General features: G+C 57.8%; 1 protein-coding gene across 2 annotated transcripts in view; it reads right to left on the reverse strand.

Moving 5' to 3' along the window:
- The window catches only part of VAX2 (ventral anterior homeobox 2), a 23,611-nt gene extending 2,485 nt beyond the window's left edge, over nt 1-21,126 (reverse strand). The window contains exons 1-2 of one of the 2 annotated variants that reach the window (XM_050973402.1): nt 20,820-21,126; nt 14,920-15,046 (exon numbers count right to left, since the gene is read on the reverse strand). In XM_050973402.1, coding sequence (XP_050829359.1) covers nt 14,920-15,046; nt 20,820-21,126 — 434 coding nt within the window. Of the gene's footprint in view, nt 1-14,858; nt 15,047-20,819 lie in introns of both variants that reach the window. The other variant, XM_050973403.1, reaches the window with a different exon arrangement.
- Between the last annotated feature and the right edge of the window lie 1,481 nt (nt 21,127-22,607).

Genomic DNA, 22,607 nt, shown 5'->3' on the forward strand with positions numbered 1-22,607 from the left:
CATGGATGGCACCCCAGGGACAGGCCTCAGGACAGGACCCCAGGGACAGCAGCCAGGGATGGGACCCCAGGGATGGAACCCCAAGGACCCCAGGCTCCTGTCCCTGTAACGGAACCCCAGGAATGGGGCTTGGGACAGGAGCAGAGGGTTGGGATCCCAGGGATGGATCTGCAGGAATGGGACCTTGGGGACCGTGGGCTCCTGTCCTAGGGATGGGACCCCAGGGATGGGACCCCAGGGATGGGACCTTGGGGACGGGAGCCTCGGGAAGGAGCCCAGAGCTCGTACCTGACCATCCATCCCCCCCCCTTCCCGCGCCGTGCTCGGCTCTCCCTGCACTGCTTTTCCCGGGAATGCTGACAGGGACAGCCTGGGCTCTCCTCAACCCCAAATTCCCGTCCCCGACTGCGAACCCTGCCCTGGCCGGGGCGCGGGGTGACACGTGAGGGGCCAGGGTGGCTTCTGGTGGCCTTGGATTGCTGGGCACGGACCCAGCTGGGGACACCCGCACCGAGGTCAGGAGGGAATCCAGGCTGAGCCCCGCGGGATCCCCGCACCCCGAACCCGCCCCTGCCCCCGCAGAGCCCCTAAACTCCCCCTCCCTCCCTCCCTCCCTCCCTGGCAGAGCAGAGGGGCAGGAGAGGCAGAGAGAGAGACAGAGAGAGGCGGGAGGGACGGACAGACGGACACGGGGGTGAGGGAAGGACACGGGTGGGAAGACACTCGGGTTAGAGCGCGGCGGGGACGAGCGGGAGGGACCCCGAGCCGCGGGGCCAGCGGTGCCGGGCTCGTCCCGGTGTCACCGGCGGCTCGTGGGGACACGCCAGGCCCGCGGTGACACGGCACAAAGGAGCCCCGGTGCGGAGCTGCGGGAACCGGGGGACACCGGGGACACCGTGGGGACACCGGGGACACCGCGGGGACATCGCCTCCCGCCACCGCCTGGCACTGCCGGCCCGCCCCTCCCCTCGGGGACATCCGCGACACCCACACGGGGACATCGAGGCACCCGCTGCCACCGGGCACAGCCGGGTCCCCAGAGCTGGTGTCCCCCATGCCACTGAGCCCAGAGCTGTGTCACTGTGTCACTGACCCCACTGGTCACTCCGTGCTGACCACTGGGATGGTTTTGGGGACAGAGCTGGGTCCCCAGGGATGGTGTCCCAGTGACCCCAGAGCGGTGTCCCCATCCCACAGACCCCATTGGTCACTCCGTGCTGACCACTGGGGTTGGTGTCCCTGTCCCACTGACCCAGACCTGTGTCCCCATGTCACTGACCCCAGAGCGGTGTCCCCATCCCAGTGACCCCACTGTCACTCCGTGCTGACCACTGGGATGGTTTTGGGGACAGAGCTGGGTCCCCAGAGCTGGTGTCCCTGTCCCACTGACCCAGAGCTGATGTCCCTACGTCACTGACTCCAGAGCGGTGTCCCCATCCCAGTGACCCCACTGTCACTCCGTGCTGACCACTGGGATGGTTTTGGGTGCAACGCCTGTCCCCAGGGCTGGTGTCCCCATCCCACTGACCCCAGGGCTGGTGTCCCTGTCCCAGTGACCCAGAGCTGATGTCCCCATGTCACTGACCCCAGAGTGGTGTCCCCATCCCAGTGACCCCACTGTCACTCCGTGCTGACCACTGGGATGGTTTTGGGGACAGTCCCATGTCCCCCGACATGGTGACCTGCCACAGAATTGTCCCACCCTCTGGAGCAGCCGAACCCTGGGAATTGCAGATCCCAAACCCGCGGTGGTGGGGCCAAAGGGGACCCAGGCAGCCCCAAACCCATCTAATTAGCGCCACCTTAACGAGGATCCGGCCTGAACCCGTACAGGATGGACATCCCAGAACTCCCAGACCAAACATTCCCCATCCAGCAACTCAGGAGGAGCAGGAATCAGGAAAATCAGGAATCAGGAAAATCAGGAATCAGGAAAATCAGTGGGATTTAACCCTTGGGGATGGGCACAACCAGCCCATGGATCAGGGCTGGAATTCCAACCCCATCCCTGATCCCCAACCAGGGGCTGCTCCTAAATCCCACTGTGCCAGGGGGATCCAAATCCACCCAATCTGGCCTGGGACATTCCCAGGGATCCAGGGATTCTCTGGGAATTCCAGCCCAGCCCCTGCCCACCCTCCCAGCCAGCAATTCCTTGCCCAGATCCCAGCCCAATCTCCCCTTTCCCAGTGGCAGCCATTCCCTGGCTCCTGTCCCTCTGTCCCTTGTCCCCAGTCCCTCTCCAGCTCTCCTGGAGCCCCTCCAGGGACTCTGAGAATTCCCTGGATTTTCTCTTCTCCAGGGGAACATTCCCAGCTCTCCCAATCCACAAAGGAAATGGGAACGTGGGAAAAAGGAATTGTGGCTCGGAGACCCCAGAAGGCTGGGAAAGTGGAGAGCACAAAATAATGTAAAATATTAAATATCAATAATTTATTATTTAGAATTAATAATAAACCAATAAAATAATTTAATATTTATATTTGGGGAAGAGAATAATAATGGGAAATTAAATATATATACACATTGTTTACATACATATTATTTTATGTAAACATATAATTATTGTTTCCTATTATATTTAATTACATCTTTATGTTTTTTATATTATATTGAATGACGTATTTATATTTTTATTTTTTATTTTTATTTATGTGTTAAATATTCTATCGTTGAGATATTTTATATTAATTTATAACTATAGTAATAGCTATTATAAATATACACCTAAAAAATGTAGGTTGTGAATATATAATACATAATACATATATACATATATGGTATATAATGTATTTAATGTACTTATAATGCATTCTATATTTTATATGATCTATTACATTTATTTTCGATCATATATTTATATATTATGATATTGATGTTTTTCCTTCCTTATTTAATTATTTAATTATTTAATTATTTAATTATTAATTATTTAATTATTTAATTATTATTTTATTTATTATTTATTATTTTATTTTATTTTAATTTTTAAAGTTGATTTTTAAAAATATAATTCAATTTTATGTTATTATTTCACTCCTCGTCTTCTATCAATTTTTAGAGTTCTCTTCTCCTTATTTGCTTGTCCCCACTGTATGGTGGGGTGGCGGGGGTGCGGGCCAGTGCAGTTGCCCATGTTGTAGGCCAGGGTAGGCTGGCGCCCTGAGCCAATTTGCTATAGTGTGATAGTGTAGAGGTGGAGAGTTTGGGAGAGGGTGAACAGAAAGGGAAGAGGGGAACTGGAGGATAGTGGCATGCTGGGGTGGGACAGGGAGGGAGCGGTTAATAGTGGGTAGTGTGGAAGTGATAATGTGGAAAGTGAGGGAGGGGAGGGTATGGGGAGGGGAGGGGGAGGGAAAGAGGGAGTAGGGGGAAGGGCCGAGGGGGGGGGAAGGTACGGGCGGGGAGTGGGGAGGGGAGAGGGGGGGTAGGGGAGGGGCGGGGAGGGGAGGGGAGGGAGGTGAGGGAGGGGAGGGGGGGGGAGGGGAGGGTGAGCGGGACGGGCCACTCCCTATTCCACGACCGAATGAGTCCCGGAGATCCCCCTGGATTTTTCCTCCTCCCGCAGATCCTTTCCCTAAGGATTCTTCCCTCTGACTCCAGGAAGGCAGGGCCGTGTCCCCTCCCCTGCTCCTGACACCTGGAATGTCATCCCAAATGTCACCACGCTCGGAATGCTCCGGGGAGTTCTGATTCCGGAATTCTGATTCCCAGATTCCCGGCAGGGTGTGGGGAGCATTGCGTGAAGATGGGAATAAAACGGGAACACGGCATTATCCGGAGCCTGTGGAATCATCCGGAACCCGCGATGGCGGCTCCGTCCCGGTTTTCCACAGCTGTCAGCACCAGGATGGAGCCCAGGAGAGGTTGGATCCCTGGAATCCCCGGGATGGAGCCCATGAGAGGTTGGATCCCTGGAATCCCTGGGATGGAGCCCATGAGGGGTTGGATCCCTGGAATCCCCGGGATGGAGCCCACAAGGGCTTGGATCCCTGGAATCCCTAGGATGGAGCCCACGAAGGGCTTGGATCCCTGGAATCCCCGGGATGGAGCCCACGAGGGGGTTGGATCCCTGGAATCCCACCCTGGAGCCCAGATGGAGCCCATAAGGGCTTGGATCCCTGGAATCCCCGGGATGGAGCCCACGAGGGGTTGGATCCCTGGAATCCCCGGGATGGAGCCCACAAGGGCTTGGATCCCTGGAATCCCCGGGATGGAGCCCACGAGGGCTTGGATCCCTGGAATCCCTGGGATGGAGCCCATGAGGGCTTGGATCCCTGGAATCCCGTGCAGTGACGTCAGAGAGCGCCATATCCCGGGATTCCCTCTCCAGAGACTTGGGGCTGCTGTTCCCATCCCTGCCCTTCCACAAACGCCTCTGAACCACAAAAGGAATTATTCCCAAGAAGGGAATCCCGATGGAAACCCCTTATCTGGGAAGGCATAGGGTGGGAGCTCGCCATTCCAGGGATCTCAGCAATCCAGGGATTTGTGCACACTTTCAGTCCAGTAACTGCCCGCCCATCCATCCATCCATCCATCCATCCATCCATCCATCCATCCATCCATCCATCCATCCATCCATCCATCCATCCATCCATCCATCCACCATCCATCCCTCCATCCATCCATCCATCCATCCATCTGCTGCCCGTCCGTCCGTACGTCCGTCCATCCATCCATCCATCCATCCATCCATCCATCCATCTGTCCATCCATCCGTCCATCCATCCCTCCATCCATCCATCCATCCACCATCCATCCATCCATCCCAGCATCCCAAAGCACCACACAAATGGAACCGGAATTTTCCTCCTCTCATTACAGCTCCCGTTTTCCACCCTCATCCGCTGCTTCCCTCTGCATTGGGGCCGAGCCGTGGTGGGAATTGTTCTTGACTGAGATCCTAAACCCCCAACACTGCCCAGGCAGATCCCAGGAATACCAACACCGCACACTCCGGCTCTCCCACATTCCCAAAAACACCGAGCGGTTCTCACCAGCGTTATCCACCCACGGGACCATCCATCCATCCATCCATCCATCCATCCATCCATCCATCCATCCATCCATCCATCCATCCACCCATCCATCCATCCATCCATCCACCCATCCATCCATCCACCCATCCACCCATCCATCCACCCATTATCCGTCCATCCCAGTATGGATAGAACCGGAATTTTCCTCCTCTCATTACAGCTCCCGTTTTCCACCCTCATCCGCTGCTTCCCTCTGCATTGGGGCCGAGCCGTGGTGGGAATTGTTCTTGACTGAGATCCTAAACCCCCAACACTGCCCAGGCAGATCCCAGGAATACCAACACCGCGCACTCCGGCTCTCCCACATTCCCAAAAAACACCAGAGCGCGTTCTCCCAGCGTTTATCCACCCCACGGGACAATCCCGACCGCGCTGCGCGGCTCCGGGGCCGGGGCCGTGTTTGGGGTTTTTAGCGCTGTTTGTTTTGGCCGGCCCTGCCCCGGCGCTGACCCCGGCTCCGTCACGCGCTCCTGGCACACGTGTGGCCCCCGGCTCCTCCATCCCGTGCTATTCCTGGCTGCCGAGCGGGAATTGGCCGGGATTAGCTCCCGACTGCCGGCAGCTGACGCTGGTTGGGAGCCTGCGCTCCGCCATCATCCCGCGCTACCTTCTTCCTCCTCCTCCTCCTCTCTTTCCCTCCTTTTCCTCCTTTTCCCTCCTCGTTCTCCTCTCTCCAGCCCCACTGGGGCTCGGATCCCGGATCCCTGCGTTGTGTAATCCGTCGGGATCGCCACCTGAACCCGCAGGTTTCGTAACGGCGGCTCCGTGACCCTCCCGCCTCTCCCTGTTCCGAGTGGATGGATTCATCCCTCGGCTGCCATTCCAGCTCATCCCGCTGCGCCAACCATTCCACACCCTCCACCACGGCCTCTGGGAATGCGCTTCCAGCCACCAGCGCGGTGGGAATTGTCCCTGACCCTCATCCGGGAGCCCATTCCCAGCACAGCCCCTCTCCCACCGCCGATCCAGAATTCCAGCCAGCAGCCAGGCCCGTGTCCGGCTGCTGCCCCAAAATTCTGGATATTCCCGGCTTGGGAATATTTGGATATTGGGAATTCTGGATATTGCGGCCAGGGGACCTCGGGGGTGCTCTGGTGCCCTTTGGAAATGGAAAATTTGGAGATGCCCCGGAAGCTTGAGGGGAATTCTCCCATTTTTTGGGGTTTTGGGAAGTGCTGGGATGGGTGGGGACACCACCCTGGCAGGGACATCCTCCATGAAATCCCGAGGGTCTGGATGGGACCCGTGGGTGGGAATTCCAGCATCGGGATCAGCCCCAAAACTCATGAAAACCATCACTAAACCCAAATCCCGTAATTTTTCCAGGAAAACATTTAAATTACATCCACTTGGAGGATGCTGGGATTGCTCTGGGAACACCCAGTTTGGCTTCACCGGGAATCAAAGCTTTCCATCAGAAATTCTGAAATCCCGGGATTTTATTTTTTTGGGGGTGGAGGGGATTGTAAATCCTTAATGATACAAATCTCAGTGATTTGCTCCCAATTTTTTCCCCCCCATCAATAATTTCCCTCCGTGCTTGGAGAATTCTGGAAGCACCTGGATATTGTGGGATCCCAAATATCCTACTCCTCTATCCCACAGCAGGCCCGGATTTCCCGCTCCCCTTTTTAGGAACACTCCTCAAAAATCCAGACTTCATCCCCCCCAGCCAGGTTTTTGGGATCCCGATGCCGGAATTCGGGAATCTCCAGGGGCGGTGCCAGCCTGGCCCTGCCACCGCGGTGTCCCCGCCACGGCCCCACTGCCAGGAGGGACCGGGATTAACGGGGCCGCGTGAGCTGGGTTTGCTCCAGGAACATTCTCTGATGTGGGAATGGGATCCAGCACCTGCTGGAGGTGCCCAAATCCCGGGAATCTCCGGTGGGTACCAGGGTTTGGGATCTCCCTCCTTCCCGGGTGGTTTCAGCACCCCGGTGTGACCCGATCCCGTTAAATGTGGGATGGCTCAGGCTGATGTTCCCTGTTGCCACCTATTCCCAGGGATTTGGCAGCTGCAGGATGCTGTTCCCAGATCCTCTGGAATAGCCCAGATCCCTCCTGGAAGTGAGTCAGGGAAGTGTTCCAGGAAAACTGGGTGGGAGAGTCCATCCCATCCCGAAAAAGCTCCAGCAGAAGGGATGGAGGGAGGGATGGAGGGAGGGATGGAGGGAGGGATGGAGGGAGGGATGGAGGGAGGGATGGAGGCCCTTCAGGAAAGAACCACAGAATCCCAGAATTCCCAACTGGTTTGGGTTGGGAAGGACCTTAAAGCTTTTCTTCCAAGGGCAGGGACACCTCCCACTATCCCAGGCAGATCCAAGCTGGCCTTGGGCACTGCCAGGGATCCAGGGGCAGCCACAGCAAATCTGGGAATTCCAGCCCAGCCAGGAATTCCTTCCTGATATCCCAACCCTGCCTTTTGGAAATTCCAAAATCACCTGACATGGATCCCATCACTTCCACCGTGTCCTGGCCCAGAGGGAAATGGGAATCACGAGGTTTTGGGGCTCCCAGCTCTTCCCAACCTCATTTTTCCTGCCTTTATTTTTCCCCAGGAGAGGAAAACCTGTGGCAGCCCCAGCCCCTGTCCCCTCGTTCTGTCCCCGCGGGGACCGGGAGCCGCTAACGAGCCGAGGTGATTAATTTTTAACGGCCTCCTCTTAATTGCCGGGCTATAAATAGACCTTCCCGGCCTTCCTCGGCGTTCCCAGATGTTTTGCTCCATGTTGGGAATCCCCGGATGCTCCAGGGGGGTGTGGGGACACGGGTGGTGATGGAGCTGTAGGGTGGCCCAGGAGTTGTCCCCAAGAAGGTCTGGATGGAGCCCATGGGGACACTCGGAGAATCCCACGGATTTTCCAGCAGCCAGGCAGGCAGAAATCATGGAATCATGGGATCGGTTAGGTTGGAAAAACCCTTGGAGACTCCTGAATCCAGCCACTCCTCCCAGCACTGCCAAGGCCACCACTGCGTCCCCAAGTGCCACATCCACAGGGCTGGTCATTCCCCCCAGGAACTGGGATCCACCCCTGCCCATCTGGAAAACCCTTTCCACGTAGGAGTTTTCCCAAAAATCCAACCTAAACCTTCCCTGGCACGATTTGGGACTGTCCCTCATCCCGAGTGTCACCTCCTTGTCCTGACCTTAAAAAGGGCTGGAAAACACCGGAGTCACTGGAACCCGAGCCGGGCATTGAACTCCTGACCCCGAGGGCAAATCCCTTCCTCCATCCCATCCCATCCCGTCCCATCCCATCCCATCCCATCCCATCCCATCCCATCCCATCCCATCCCATCCCATCCCATCCCATCCCATCCCATCCCATCCCATCCCATCCCATCCCATCCCATCCCATCCCATCCCATCCCATCCCATCCCATCCCATCCCATCCATCCACATCCCATCCCATCCCATCCCATCCATCCCATCCCATCCCATCCCATCCAATCCCATCCATGGATCCCATCCCATCCCATCCCATCCCATCCCATGAGGGATTTATGGGAATTCCACCCCCTCCACTCTCCCCTTTTTGCCTCCTCCACCTGGGATTTTCCATCCCATAATGACACTGGGAAGCGGCACTTTTCCCTTCAGGATTCTGGTGGGATTTCCTGGAAAAAGCCGGATCCGTGGATATGAGCTGCCCTGGGGATTTGGGATGGGGTTTGGGATGCTCCTGCCCCTTCCCAGCTCATCCCAAGGACCTCAGAGCTCACCCCGGCATTCCAGGGAAATATTCTCCAACGGAAACATTCCCCAGGTTAATTAAACTCATTGGATGTTAATCACATCCGTGCATTAATTAGGAAAAGTGCTGGGAATTGGAGCAGGGACGTGGATCCTGGGAGGGAAGAGGAATTCCCTGGATGGGTGGAAGCAACTTTGGCTCCAAAATTCCCTCCCGTGCTCCTGGCAGATCCCTCCTCTCCCCTGGGGGATCCCACCCTCACTTCCAGGTGATTCCCATCCTTCCTGGGTGATCCCACCGTCACTTCTGGGTAATTCCCATCATTCCTGGGTGATCCCCCTCCTCCCTGGGTGATTCCCATCCTTCCCTGCTTTCCTTGGATGATCCCGCCCTCACTTCCAGGTGATCCCATAATTTCTGGGTCGTCCCATCCTCATTCCTGGCTGATTCCCACAATTTCTGGGTGCTTCCCATCATTTCTGGGCGATCCTACCCTCACTTCCAGTCGATTCCCATAATTGCAGGGTGATCCCATAATTTCTGGGTGATCCCATAATTTCTGGGTGATCCCATCCGAACTCCTGAGTGATTCCCATATTTTCTGAGTGATCCCATAATTTCTGGGTGATCCCATCCTCACTTCCAGGGGATTCCCATAATTGCTGGGTGATCCCATAATTGCTGGGTGATCCCATCATTTCTAAGTGATCCCATAATTTCTGGGTGATCCCATCCTAACTCCTAGCTGATTCCCATCTTTTCTGGGTGATTTTTATCATTTTGGGGTGATCCCATCTTCACTTCCAAGGGATTCCCATATTTTCTGAGTGATCCCATAATTTCTGGGTGATCCCATCCTAACTCCTGGGTGATTCCCATATTTTCTGAATGATCCCATAATTTCTAGGTGATCCCATCCTCACTTCCAGTTGATTCCCATAATTTCCGGGTGATCCCATAATTTCTGGGCAATCCCATCCTCACTTCCAGGGGATTCCCATAATTTCTGGGTGATCCCCCTTTTTCCTGAGTGATTTTCCCTCTCCCTTGAGCAATCCCAGCTCCCTGATGATCCCATCCTCACTTCCAGGAGATTCCCCTTTCTCCTGGGTGATCCCACCCTCACTCCTGGCTGATTCCCATCTTTTTTGGGTGATCCCCCTCTCCTTGCCTGATCCCTCCTCTCCTCCCAGTGATTCCCTCTCTCCCAACCTGATCCCCCACTCCTGGAGCTCGACTCAGAGCCAAAAAATCCCAAATCCCGCTCTCCCAACCCATCCTGACTCCAAATCTCCCAAACAGCTGCCAGGAAAATAAACCCAGACCCTAAATCCCCCTTTTTTCCCCCTATTTCCAGCAGGATTTGTGCAGGATCCCAGCCCCGCTCCCGGGAATGCTGCAGCATTCCAGCTGCGATCACACCGTGTCTCTTCCCATCTCGTCACATTCCCTCCTCGCCGGGATGAATCATCCTTCCCCCTCCCTTCCCAAACATCCACAGGCACAAAAAAATCCCGGCCCTGGTGGCCCCTTTCCTTCGGGGCTCCCATCACATCCACAGGGAAAAGTCAGGAGCAGCTTCCTTGGAATTAAAGATTTCATTCCAAGAATTCGTCTTGGAATTAAAATCCAGCCCAAGAAAGGGCTGGAAAGGACCTGTCCCCCCTGTCCCAAAAAAAAAAAAGAGCCGGGAGATGCTGTGGATTGGGATCCACCGCTAAAATTCCATAAATTCTGGGAATGAATCACCAGAGGCAGCCAAAATCCTGGGATTGCAGCAAAAGTCGGATTTGTCTCGGTTTGGAGAGGTTGGGAGGGGACAGGAGGGGCTGGCGGTGACTTTTCCCTCTCCAGGTCACATCCAGGTGGGATCAGCACCTTCCAGACCCAAAGGGGGCTTGGAAAAGTCGGTTTAAAGCTCTTGGAATTCCCGAGGAAAACATCGTGGCCGTGAAAAACCAGGAATGAGGGAAAGCCTGAGTGGGAAAGCATTGCTGGAGAGAGGAAGAGGAGGAATTCGGGAATTCTGCGTGGCTGGGGAAAATCAGGCAGTCGGGAAGGTTCTGGAAACTGGGAATTGGCTGCAGGGAGGGAAAAATGGTGTGAGAAGCAGGGAAAGGGATTTAAGGAGACAGGGATGAAGGAGGGAAGGGGGAGAGTGGAGGAGAAGCGACAGCGCCCGGCCCACGGGGTGGGAATTTTCTCACCCGGGGATGGAGGCAGCAGCCGGGCTCCAGAGCAGCGGGAAAAGATGGGAATGTCATCCCCAAGGAAAGGCTGTGACCTCCCTGCCCTGGCACCCTGCTGGGCACATCCGCCGTGCCCAGGGGACAACGCCGAGAGAGCCTGGGAAGGGGGATTGGGAAAGGGGGATTGGGAAGGGGGATTGGGAAAGGGAGATTCGGGCAGATTTGGGATTTGGAAGGGGGATTGGAAAGGGGGTTGAGAAAGGGGGATTGGGAAGGGAGAATCGGGATTTAGTGGGATTGGGGAAGGAGGACTTTGGGGATGGAGATTGGGAAGGGGGGCTTGGGAAGGGAGCTTTGGCTTTTGGAGGTGTTCGTTTGGGCCTGCGGCTTGGGCGCCGGTCTCTTTGGGCCGGTGGCTTTGGGGCCGGGTGCTTTGCCCCTGGGGCTTTGTCCTGGCTTGGGACGGGCTCTCTTGGGCTTTTTGGGCCGGGTGCTTTGGCCGGGCTTGGGCCTTGTGCTGTGGGCGGGGGCTTGGGGCGGGGTCTTGGGGCTTTGGGCCCTGCCTTCGGGCTTTCGTCCTTTGGGCCCGGGGCTTGGGCCGGGCGCTTTGGGCCGGGGCTTTGGGCCGGGCGGCCCCCCCCTTTGGGCGGGGGCCATTGGGCCAGGGGCTTGGGCCCGTGGCTTGGTCCCCGGGCTTGGGGCCGGGCGCTTTTTTTTTTTTTTTTTTTTTTTTTTTTTTTTTTTTTTTTTTTTTTTTTTTTTTTTTGTTAATTTTTTTTTTTTTTTTTTTTTTTTTTTTTTCTTTTTCTTTCTTTTTTTTTGGTTTTTTTTTTTTTCTTTTTTTTTTTTTTTTTTTTTTTTTTTTTTTTTATTTTTTGTTTTTATTTTTTTTTTTGAGCGAGTGTTTTTTTTTAGGGAGTTTTTTGTTGCAGGAGAGGGAGAGTTTTTTTTTTTTGTTTTTTCTTTTTGTTTTTTTTTTTTTTTTTTTATTTTTTTTTTTTTTTTTATCAGATTTTTTTTTGTTTTGTTTTTTTTTGTGGGGTGGAGTGGGTTTTTTTTTTTATTTTTTTTATTTTTTTTTTTTTTTTTTTGTTTTTTTTTTTTTTTTTTTTTTGTTGTTATTGTTTTTTTTTTTTTTCTTTTTTTTTTTTTTTTTTTTTTTTTTTTTCTTTTTTTTTTTCTTTTTTTCTTGGAGTGTTTTTTTTTTTTTTTTTTTTTTTTTTTTTTTTTTTTTTCTGGGCCTTGTGTCATGGGTGCCGGAGGCCTTGGGGCGGCTCTTTTGGGTGGGCTTTTTGAAACGGGCAAGTTGGGCGGGGGCTTTTGGGCCGTGGCGATCGCTGGACGCGGCCTTTGGGCCGCGGGGCTGTGCGCCGGGCCCTTTGGTGCCGTCGGCTTTGGGCCGGGGCCTTTGCCCCAGGGGATGCGGGAAGAGGGATCCTGGGAAGGGGGATCCTGAGAAGAGGGATTTGGGAAGAGGGATCCCATGCCAGGGACACACAGCTTGTCCCTTGTCACCTGTCACTCCCGGCTCTGTGGAGGTGACACCGGGACCGCAGGAAGAGGAACCCTGGGAGAAGGGAATTGCTGTGCAGTTCCAGCTCCCTGGAATCCTCTGCTCCCGCTTTGCACAGCTCCCCATGGATCTGTGGATCCCCATGGATCTGTGGAGGGGACACTGGAAGTGGCAAGAGGGACCTTGAGGAAGGGACGCTGCCAGGGGACAAAGCTGTCCCTGCAGTGTGACACGGCCAGGCCCACCTGTGACAGGGCCAGCTCCATGGGGGTGACACCGGGACCTCGGGAAGAGAAATCCCGGGAAAACGAACCCTGGGAAGAGGGACACCAAGAGGAGGGAGCCATCAGGGGCTGCCTGCGTTGGGGACAAAGCTGTTCCCACAGAGTGACACAGCCACGGCCACCCGTGACCCTCCCGGCTCTGTGGAGGGGACACTGGGCCCTTGGGAAGAGAATTCCTGGGAAGAGGGACCCCAAGAAGAGGGATCCCAGGAAAAGGGAAGCCCCCATCAGGGGACAAAGCTGTTCCTGCAGGGTGACACAGCCAAGGCCACCCGTGACCCTCCCAGCTCCGTGGAGGTGACATTGGGACCTGGGGAGGAGAAATCCTGGGAAGAGGGAACCCAGGAAAGGGGACTTCAGGAAGAAGGACACTGGGAGAAGGGACCTCTCAGCAGGGGGCAAAGCTGTTCCCGCAGAGTGACAAAGCCAAGGCCACCTGTGACCCTCCCAGCTCCGTGGAGGTGACACTGGAACCTCGGGAGGAGAAATCCTGGGAAGAGGAACCCCAGGAAGAGGGAACCCAGGAAAAGGGACCTCAGGAAGAAGGACACTGGGAAGAAGGGACCCCTCAGCAGGGGGACAAAGCTGCTCCCGCAGAGTGACACAGCCAAGGCCACCCGTGACCCTTCCGGCTTCGTGGAGGTGACACTGGGACCTCGGGAGGAGAAATCCTGGGAAGAGGAACCCCAGGAAGTGGAATTCCAGGAAAAGGGACTTCAGGAAGAAGGACACTGGGAGAAGGGACCCCTCAGCAGGGGGACAAAGCTGTTCCACCCGTGACTCTCCCAGCTCCGTGGAGGTGACACTGGAACCTCGGGAGGAGAAATCCTGGGAAGAGGGACCCAAAAAAAGGGAACCCAGGAAAGGGGACTTCAGGAAGAAGGACACTGGGAAAAGGGACCCCTCAGCAGGGGACAAAGCTGCTCCTGCAGGGGGACACAGCCAAGGCCACGTGTGACCCTCCTGGCACCCCGGAGGTGACACTGGGTCCTTGGGAAGAGAATTCCTGGGAAGAGGGACCCAAAGAAGAGGGATTCCAGGAGGAGGGACACTGGGAGAAGGGACCTCTCACCAGGGGGACAAAGCTGTTCCCGCAGAGTGACACGGTCACCTGTGACCCTCCTGGCACCTCAGAGGTGACACTGGGACCTCGGGGACAGGGAACCCAAGGTCAGTTTTCTCCCGAGCGCAGCACAGCCAAATCCCACCCCAAATGTTCCTCCTCACCGAAATCCCAATATTCCACCGCCAAAACCAATCCCGGAATGCCGATTTCCCCCTCAGCCAGCAGCAGGATCCCCCCAAATCCCACCCCAGGAGCCAGGGCCTGGCTGCCCATGGCTGGGATGGGTTGGTTCCACAAAAAAGGGTTGGAAAAATTGGAATTATTTCCTGTCCAAATGCCCTTGCCAGACCCAGCAGGGAAGGGGTGGACGAGGCAGAATATTTATAATTATTCTAATATTATTATTATTACATAAATGCCATTATTAATATTATTTAATTAATTATGATTACTATTTAATAATAAATTTCTAAGCCATCACGACCCCATGAGTGACACCAACCTCAGAGCTCTCCCCATCCATTCTCCCAGCTCTTCCCAGCACAGGAAAACCAGGAAAATCCCTTCCCATCATTCGAGGAAGGCGACGGAGAAGAGATCCAGGGCTCATTCCTGGATTGCTGGATTTGGGGCGCAGGAAAAGTGGGAGCAGCCCCCCCACACCCCCATCCCCACCACGTCCCACCTCGGGTCACCGCTGTCACCCCCTGCTCCATCCTCTTCCCGCTTTTCCCGGGATCATGGAACGGGTTGGGAACAACCCCAAAGCTCATCCAGGGCCACCTCCCCCTTTCCCAGGCTGCTCCAATCCCTGTCCAACCTCCCCTTGTCCCTTCACCGGACATTTGAGGGGACACCACCAGCTTGGGAGGGTCCCCAGAGACCCCTCGGGGTTGTCCCCAACCGTATCCCAACCATTCCAAGGACGCAACGGAGGAAAACCACCGGGAGCGCCGCGCGCATCCCGCCGCCGCCCCGACGGCTCGGGGACACGGCCACCGCCATGTCCCCAACCCCGACACGGCCACCGGCCCGTCCCCAACCCCGAGGAGCCCCCGGGGGTCTCACCTGCGTCTCGGAGAGGTTGAGCTGCCGCGCTAACTCCGTCCTCTCCCGGCCCACCACGTACTGGCAGCGCTGGAATTCCAGCTCCAGGCGGTAGAGCTGCTCCGCCGTGAAGGACGTCCGCGTCCGCTTGGGCCGGTCCAGGTCCAGCCCCTTGGGCAGCACGATCTCCCGGATCGTCCCTTTGGCATCTGGGAGGAGAACAGGGAAAACTGTCAGGGAAAAAAAAAAACCCAAAAAAGGGAAGGGATCGGTCCAAAATCCAAAAATGCGGTTAACGAGCGTTGGGAAAATGGAGCGTTTCATCCTGGGAAAACTTTGGAAAGTCAGGAGCAAACAGGAGATTGATGCCAAGGAAAAATGTGAATTAAAGATTTTTTAATTGTAATTTTTAAAATTTTTGATGGGGAGATCTGTCAGAGAAAAAAGAAAAGTGGAGGAATCAGTCCAAAAATCCAAAAATGTGGTAATGAGTGTTGGGAAAATGGAGCGTTTCATCCTAGGAAAACTTTGGAAAGTGTGGAGCAAACAGGAGATTGGTGTCAGGGAAGATTTCAAATTAAAGATTATTTTTTCTGTATTTTTTATATAATTTTTGATGGGGAGAACCATAAGGGAAGAAAACAAAACTGAAGGAATCGGTCCAAAAATCCAAAAATGCGGTAAAGGAGTGTTGGGAAAATGGAGCGTTTCATCCTGGGAATAACAGTTTGGAAAGCCAGGAGCAAACAGGAGATTGATGCCAAGGAAGAATTCGAATTAAAGATTTTTTAAATGTAATTTTTATACCATTTTTTGATGGGGAGATCCGTCAGAGAAAAAAAAAAAAAACCCAAAAAGGGAAAGAATCGGTCCAAAAATCCAAAAATGCGGTAAATGAGCGTTGGGAAATCCTGGGAATACTTTGGAAAGTGTGGAGCAAACAGGAGATTGATGCCAAGGAAGAATTAGAATTAAAGATTTTTTAAATGTTATTTTAAAAAGTTTTGATGGGGAAATGCATCAGAGAAAAAAGAAACTGAAGGAATCGGTTCAAAAATCCAAAAATGTGGTTAACGAGTGTTGGGAAAATGGAGCGTTTCATCCTAGGAAAACTTTGGAAAGTGTGGAGCAAACAGGAGATTTGTGTCAGGGAAGATTTTAAATTAAAGATTATTTTTTCTGTAATTTTTAATATAATTTTTGATGGGAAGAACCATAAGGGACGAAAACAAAACTGAAGAAATCGGTCCAAAAATCCAAAAATGTGGTAAAAGAGCGTTGGGAAAATGGAGCGTTTCATCTTGGGAATAACAGTTTGGAAATCCAGGAGCAAACAGGAGATTGGTGTCAGAGAAGACTTCAAATTAAAGATTATTTTTTCTGTAATTTTTATATAATTTTTATATAATTTTTATGTAATTTTTGACAGGGAGAACCATCAGGGGAAAAACCAAAACGGGAGGAATCGGTCCAGGGAAAAAAAGCAAAACCGAAGGAATCAGTCCAAAAATCCAAAAATTGGGGGGGGTGAAATGGGAAATAAACGGAATTAAAGAGTGGCTGGATGTGGATTATCCATGGAATTCCCACAATCTGGAGCTAAATTGTGGCTTGGTTTTTCCTTCCAGCCCTAAGTGTGGAGAGTTTATAAATATCCAGGGAAAGGCAACAAATCTCCGTGAATTAGGGGTTTAAAAAATAGAAGCCATAAATTTTTTTTTTTTTGGGAAAATGGAGTGTTTAATCCTGGGAATAACAGTTTGGAAAGCCAGGAGCAAACAGGAGATTGATGGCAAGGAAGAATCCAAATTAAAGATTTTTTAAATGTAATTTTTAAATAATTTTTGATTTCTGTCCTTCCTTGGGGATACTGGAAAAAATTCCTCTCTATGACAATTCCCATCTCTCCAGAATTATCCTCACTGGAGGAATTTTTCCTTGGGAAGCTCAGCTCCCGTTTTGGGGCGGTTTCCTATGGAATGACAAATTTGGGAAGCGCCGTGGGCACCGAGCTGCTCCTGCCTGTGGATTTTATGAGGCTGGGAATATCCAGGGGAAGGAAAGTTTGAGGGTTTGGGTGTGGGAAGTGGCCATTCCAGAGGAGCCTCCGTGGCTTCACTTCCCACCAGGAAAGGACAAACCCCACCAAAAAAAACCCCACGGGAATTCTGTCCCAGCTCCCAGGAATTAAAGCGAGCCTCGGGAATCGCCCGCTGGGATCTTCCCCGATCCCAAATCTCGACTGGGTTTGGGTGAGCCCTCCCTGCAGGGCTCCCAGGGGCTTTTCCAGAGGGTTAAAATCCAGCCAGGAAGTCACTCCAAGCTCTGATTTTGGGATGCTGGACCCAATTCCAGAAGGATCCCGGCTGGAGGTCAATGGGTCTCCCTCCCTCTGGCTGAGTTGGGCATGAAGGGGTTACAGATTCCTGGGGTAGGAAGGAGGAAAACAGGGAGGAAAAGCTGGGAATGGGGTATGGAGATGGGCTGGGGGTGGTGGAGATGGAATGGTGGCACTGGGATCGGAACAGTGGGAATGGGAATGGTGGGAATGGTGGCACTGGGATGGGAATGGTGGCACTGGGATGGGAGTGGTGGCGCTGGGATGGGAATTGTGAGAATGGGATTGCAATGGTGGCACTGGAATGGGGATGGTGGGAATGGGGTGGGAATGGTGGCACTGGGATGGGAATTGTGGCACTGGGATCAGAATGGTGGCACTGGGATGGGAATGGCAGCACTGGGATGGGAATGGCGGCACCAGGATTGGAATGGTGGCACTGGGATGGGAACAGTGGCGCTGGAATGGGAATGGTGGGAATGGGGTGGGAGCGGTGGCACCAGGATGGGAATGGTGGCACTGGGATGGGAATGGCGGCCCTGCCATAGGATTGGCAGAGCCGGGCTGAGGGCAGAGGAGCTGGGATGAGGACAGAGGAGCTGGGATGAGGACAGAGGAGCTGGGATGAGGGCGGTGGATCCGGCACTGGGATGGGAATGGGGACCAAACACCAATTTGGGAAAGGGACCCCGACCCCGGAGCCGCTTTCCCACCGTGGAGCCGCGGGACACGGCCGTGGCGCCATCCCGGAACGCGGCACCGAAGGAGTCCCGAGGGCTTGGGGACACCCAGGGTGGCACAGGGGATGGCAGCTCCTGACCCACACCCCAAACCCCGCAGGCTGGTGCGGAGCTGCCGGGAAGGAACGGGGTTGTAGGCGGATCAGCGGCTTTTCCGGCGGGATCAGCGCTGGGAACCATTTTGTGTGGGAAGCGCCGTGGGTGGCGGTGACGATGCCCTGGCCACGTCCGCACTCCCGTGCCCACGTCCGTGCCCACGCCACGGCCACGGCACAATAACAGCCGGGAATGCCGGGGACGCCGGATCCAGGCCCGCAGCTGCGGCCTCGGCTCCAGCTCGGGCATTATTTATTGTTATTCCCTGGCAGCTGGAGCAGCTCCGGAGGGACGGCAGGGAAAAGGGCATGGCCGCCGTGCCAGCTCGGCACAGGGGACACCAAACCCCTCGTCCCACCCTACTGACCTTCCCCTGTGGAGGTTTTTGGGGTGCTCAGGCCATCCCCCCATTCCAGCCTTTGGAATGCCTTCCTGAGAGCCTTTTCCCTTTCTGGAGGCCCAAAAATTCCCAAGTCCTGCCTGAGGGTTTCGGAGCCTTGGGCCTCACTGGTGACACGTCCTGCTCTTGGGGACTCCTGGTGGCTCTGGACCCAGGACAGGGCTGGGGTTGAAATCCCCCAAAGGAGCAGAGGGCACCCAAATCCATGGGGACACCTCACCCTGGCACAGGGACACCCCATGGTGGCACGGGGACACCCCACGGTGGCACAGGGACACCCCGTGCCCGCCTGGGCTCCCGCACCAACACAGCTCCCAGGACCTTTGGGGGGTGCACCCCCCACCCCGCCACCCCCCAGGATGTCCCCTCAGTGCCATGGGGTGGCCATGGTGGCACCAGATGCCACCAGGGTCCCACCATGTGCTCTGCGGCCACCGGGCCCAGCCCTGGGCCTTCCCCGTAGGTGACCGGGGGGAGCATCCCGGGATGTGTCCCCAGCCCCGTGGAGCTGCAGTGGCCGCGGTGACACCGGGACCGGCCCCGAGGCTGCCCAGGTCCCTCCTTGTCCTGTTTATTCCCGGGAGCCACCCCCGACAAGACGGGGACGGCCGGGAGGTGACCAGGAGGTGACCGGGAGGCTCCATCCCGCACGGACCATCCCCGGTACCGCGGGACCGGCGAGTGGACCGAGACCCCGAGAGGACCCCGCCAATGTGAGGGAGTCACCAGGACCCCCCGACTTCACCGAAAGCACCGGGGCTGCACCGGGGCTGCACCGGGGCTGGCGGCAACTGCTCGGCCACCACTCCTCACCGGGGACGGGGCTGTCGAGGCCCCTTTCCTAGGGCAAGCAGCGAGAGCGAAACTCAAAATATTAAAAAAAATTATTTTGAAACATAAAAATGAACATTTTAACCTCCCGCTCCGCACAAAACCGGCCGGGAGGCTCTGCCCGGGCCCAGCCGCTGCTCGGCCCCGGCCCTGCCCGGCTGCGGCACCGCGGCCGGGGCGGGTGGGGACCGGCGGCTCCGTGTCCCCGCAGCCCGGGTGGCCCCGCCACGTTCCCCCCGCTTCATTTCGGCCCAAGCCCGGTGATTTGCGGCGTTTTCTCCCCGCCACCATTTTGTCCGCACCGTGGCGGCCGCAGCAAGATGGTGAAACCGGGCGCTCCCAGTGAGGGTCCCCGGGGTCGGCGGGAGCGGAGACCCTGCCCCGGCCTTAGGCACCGACCCCCGCCCCTCTCCCGGTGCCGGCACCGTCGGGGCGGCCTCGGTGGGGCTGAAACCGGCAGAGGAGAGGCCTGACCCCAGCCTGACCCCGGCGGGACCGGCGGGAGCCCCCCTCGGCCACCCTCGGGGACGCGGGGACAGCACGGACGGGACCCCGGGGCTCGGCGCCGAGCGCTGCCCGCTGCTCGGCCGCTGTCCCCGGTTCGGACTGGGACAACCGGGCTGGCGGCGAAGGGCGCCTATCGCGACAACCGGGAGAGAGGCTCGGGTGAGCGGCGGGGAGCTTTCGCGGAGTGCCCGAGCCCGGGATAACGACGGGACAGGGACCCGGCTCCGGTCCCCGCCGCCCCCGTGGCGGTGAGGACGGAGGTCACGGCCGCCGCTCCGCTCCCTGCCGCGCTGCCCGAGCGCTGCGCTGGGCACCGGGAGCGGGAGGCCTCGGCCCTGATCGCCGAGCTGCCGCCGAGCCGCTCCGGGCTCCGGCGGCGGCGGAGGAGCGGTGGGGACGCGGAGCATCCCCGGGATCCCGGAGCCGCGGAGCGCTCGGGACCCGCCCGCCTGCGACAGCCGCGCCAGGGCGCCCCAAACTTCTCGGGGTTCGCCACAAGCCAGAAGTGATCCCGGCGAGTCCCGGGCCGGCGGGGACTGAGCGCGGGCGGCGGAGCGGCATGCGGGATGAAGGATGCGGGACGCGGCGGCTCCGGGGAGCGCCGAACCCCAGCCGGGGCCGAGCCGGTGATATTATAAAGGGGAAAGAAAAAAAAATACACCCCCCCTCGCCCGCCGCCGCTCCGTGACGCTTTTCTCCTGCGACATCGCTCCCGACGCCGAGCCACTGCTGTCCCCCCTCTCCCGCCGCCCGCGCGTCCCCCGCGGGGCTCCGCCGGCCCGGCGGGTCCGTGATCCCGGGGCCGTTCCCCTGGAGCCCTCCCGGCCGCCCGCTGGGCACGGCCCCGCTGCGAGCCCGCTGCCGGCGGAGCCGGGCTGGGGCAGCGGGCCCGGTCCGTGCCGCGCGCAGCGGAGCCGGGGCAGGAGCGGCGGGGCCGGGAGGCCGGAGGTCGCAGCCGGGAAGCGCCCGGGATGCGCTGGAAGCGGTGCCGGGGATGCCCCGTGCCCGGAGCGGGAACCCCCGGCGGGGGAAGCGGGGAGCGGGGACGGGAGCGGGGAGCGTGCTCGTACCTCGCACCAGGATGCGGCGGCAGTAATCCGCCTCGCCGGTCCCCGACGGGCTCTCGGTGTCCGGGGCGCACTGCTTGGAGGAGCCGGGGCTGACCGCCGACGTTCCCGGGATGTCCTTGAAGCCGCCGGCGGCTCCGCCGCTGCCGCCGCCGCCGCCGGCGCGCAGGGCGCTCTCCAGCTCCGCCCGGGTCGGCAGCTTCTCCCGGGCCCGCCCGGTGGCCGCGGGCTCGGCCAGCAGCACGGGGCTCCCGCCGGGCTCGGCCCCTCCATCGCTCATCCCTGCGGGCGCCGCGGCGGGATCAAACATCAGGAGGCAGAGAGAGACACGGGGAGAGGGAGAGAGGAGGCAAGGCTGGGCGGGGGGGATGGGAGGGAGCCCCCCCGCCCCCCCACCCTCCGCAGACCCCTTCCCCTCCCCGCCCCTCCCCGGCCCCCCCGGGGCTCGGCGCCCCGGCTCACCCCCATGGCCGGGGACCGCCGGGGGCCGTCGCCTGTCGCCTGTCGCCCTCTCCCAACCGGGGGCCCGGCATTTAAAGCGCACCCCCCTCCCCGCCCCGCCGGCCGGGGGTGGTACCGGGGGTGGGTGGTGGGGGGACCCGTCGGGGCGTCCCGAGAGGGTGCTGGGCTGGGGGGGAGAAGGAGTTTCAAACTTTGACAGGCGGCCGAGCCCCCCCCGCGCCCCCTCCCCAGCTCCACCTCCCGCGGCACCTCGCTCCGGGCAAACTTCAGGCGCTCCGGCCGCAGCCGCTGCCCTTCCATGGAGCGCCGGTACCGGTGCGGGTCCCGGTGTCGGTGCCGGTACCGGCGGGAGCAGCGGGCGACGGGAGAGCCGCCGGCGGTGGCCGGGCTCGCCGAGCCGCGCTCGGGATTCGCGTGCGGGGGAAATCAATACCAGGAGATTGGGGGCGATGATTTTAGGGGGGTGGTGGGGAAGGGAGGGGGGGGCGGGAGGGGAAAGGGAGGCCGAGGGGAGGGAGCTGCGGAGGAAGCGGCCGGGGGTGGGACCGGCGAAGAAGCCGGGTCCTTATTCCTCGGGCCCGGCCCTCCCCCGCCGCCGCGCTCCGCTGCGCATCCCCCGGCGGCCGCCGCCGGAGCCGGCAGCGGGGAGCGGGCGGCCGAGCCCCCGCCGGACCGGGGAGCGGCTGGGGGCGAGCGGGGGGGCGAGGAAAGAGCCGGTTTTAAATTACCGACCCGGTACAGACGCAATTTCCTGCCCTCCCGTTCTGTGACACCGATTGGTAAACAAAGAGCCCCTCGGCGGCCGCTGCCCGGCTCCGACAGCGGCGGCGGCTCCGGTTCCCGGTTCCTTCTCGGGGGGCTCACCCTGGGGACCCCCGCCCTCCCGGGGCAGAGGTGGCAACGAATAAAGAAATCCCCGGTCCCGGAGGGCGCTGCCCCTCCCCGGGCCGGGCGGGGGTCGGGGGGCTCGGGTTCCGCTTCCCCGCGCTGCCCCGCAGCTACCGGGAGCGTCCCCGCTGCTACCGGGGTTACCCCACTGCCGCCCCGGGATGGGGCAGCGGGGGAGCCCCGAAATTCCCTGATCCGGCACAGCCGCTCCCGGCACCGACACCGGCACCGAGCGGGGCGGCTCCCGGTTTCCAGTTGGGAGTGCCGGACCCGCTGTGTGCGGGTGTGTCCCAGGGGTCTCTCCCGCCTCGGGGGGCTCCGTTCTGCCGCTGTCGCCGTAACGGGGCAAAAACGGGCGGAAAAAGCGGCGGTGGCAGCCGCGGTGCTTCCCCGAGGGCCGCCGCGCCCCGGCCCGGTACTGCCTGGAATGGGAGCGGTTCT

The sequence above is a fragment of the Serinus canaria genome, chromosome 4, assembly GCF_022539315.1.
Source record: "Serinus canaria isolate serCan28SL12 chromosome 4, serCan2020, whole genome shotgun sequence".
In the NCBI taxonomy this organism is placed as follows: Eukaryota; Metazoa; Chordata; class Aves; order Passeriformes; family Fringillidae; genus Serinus; species Serinus canaria.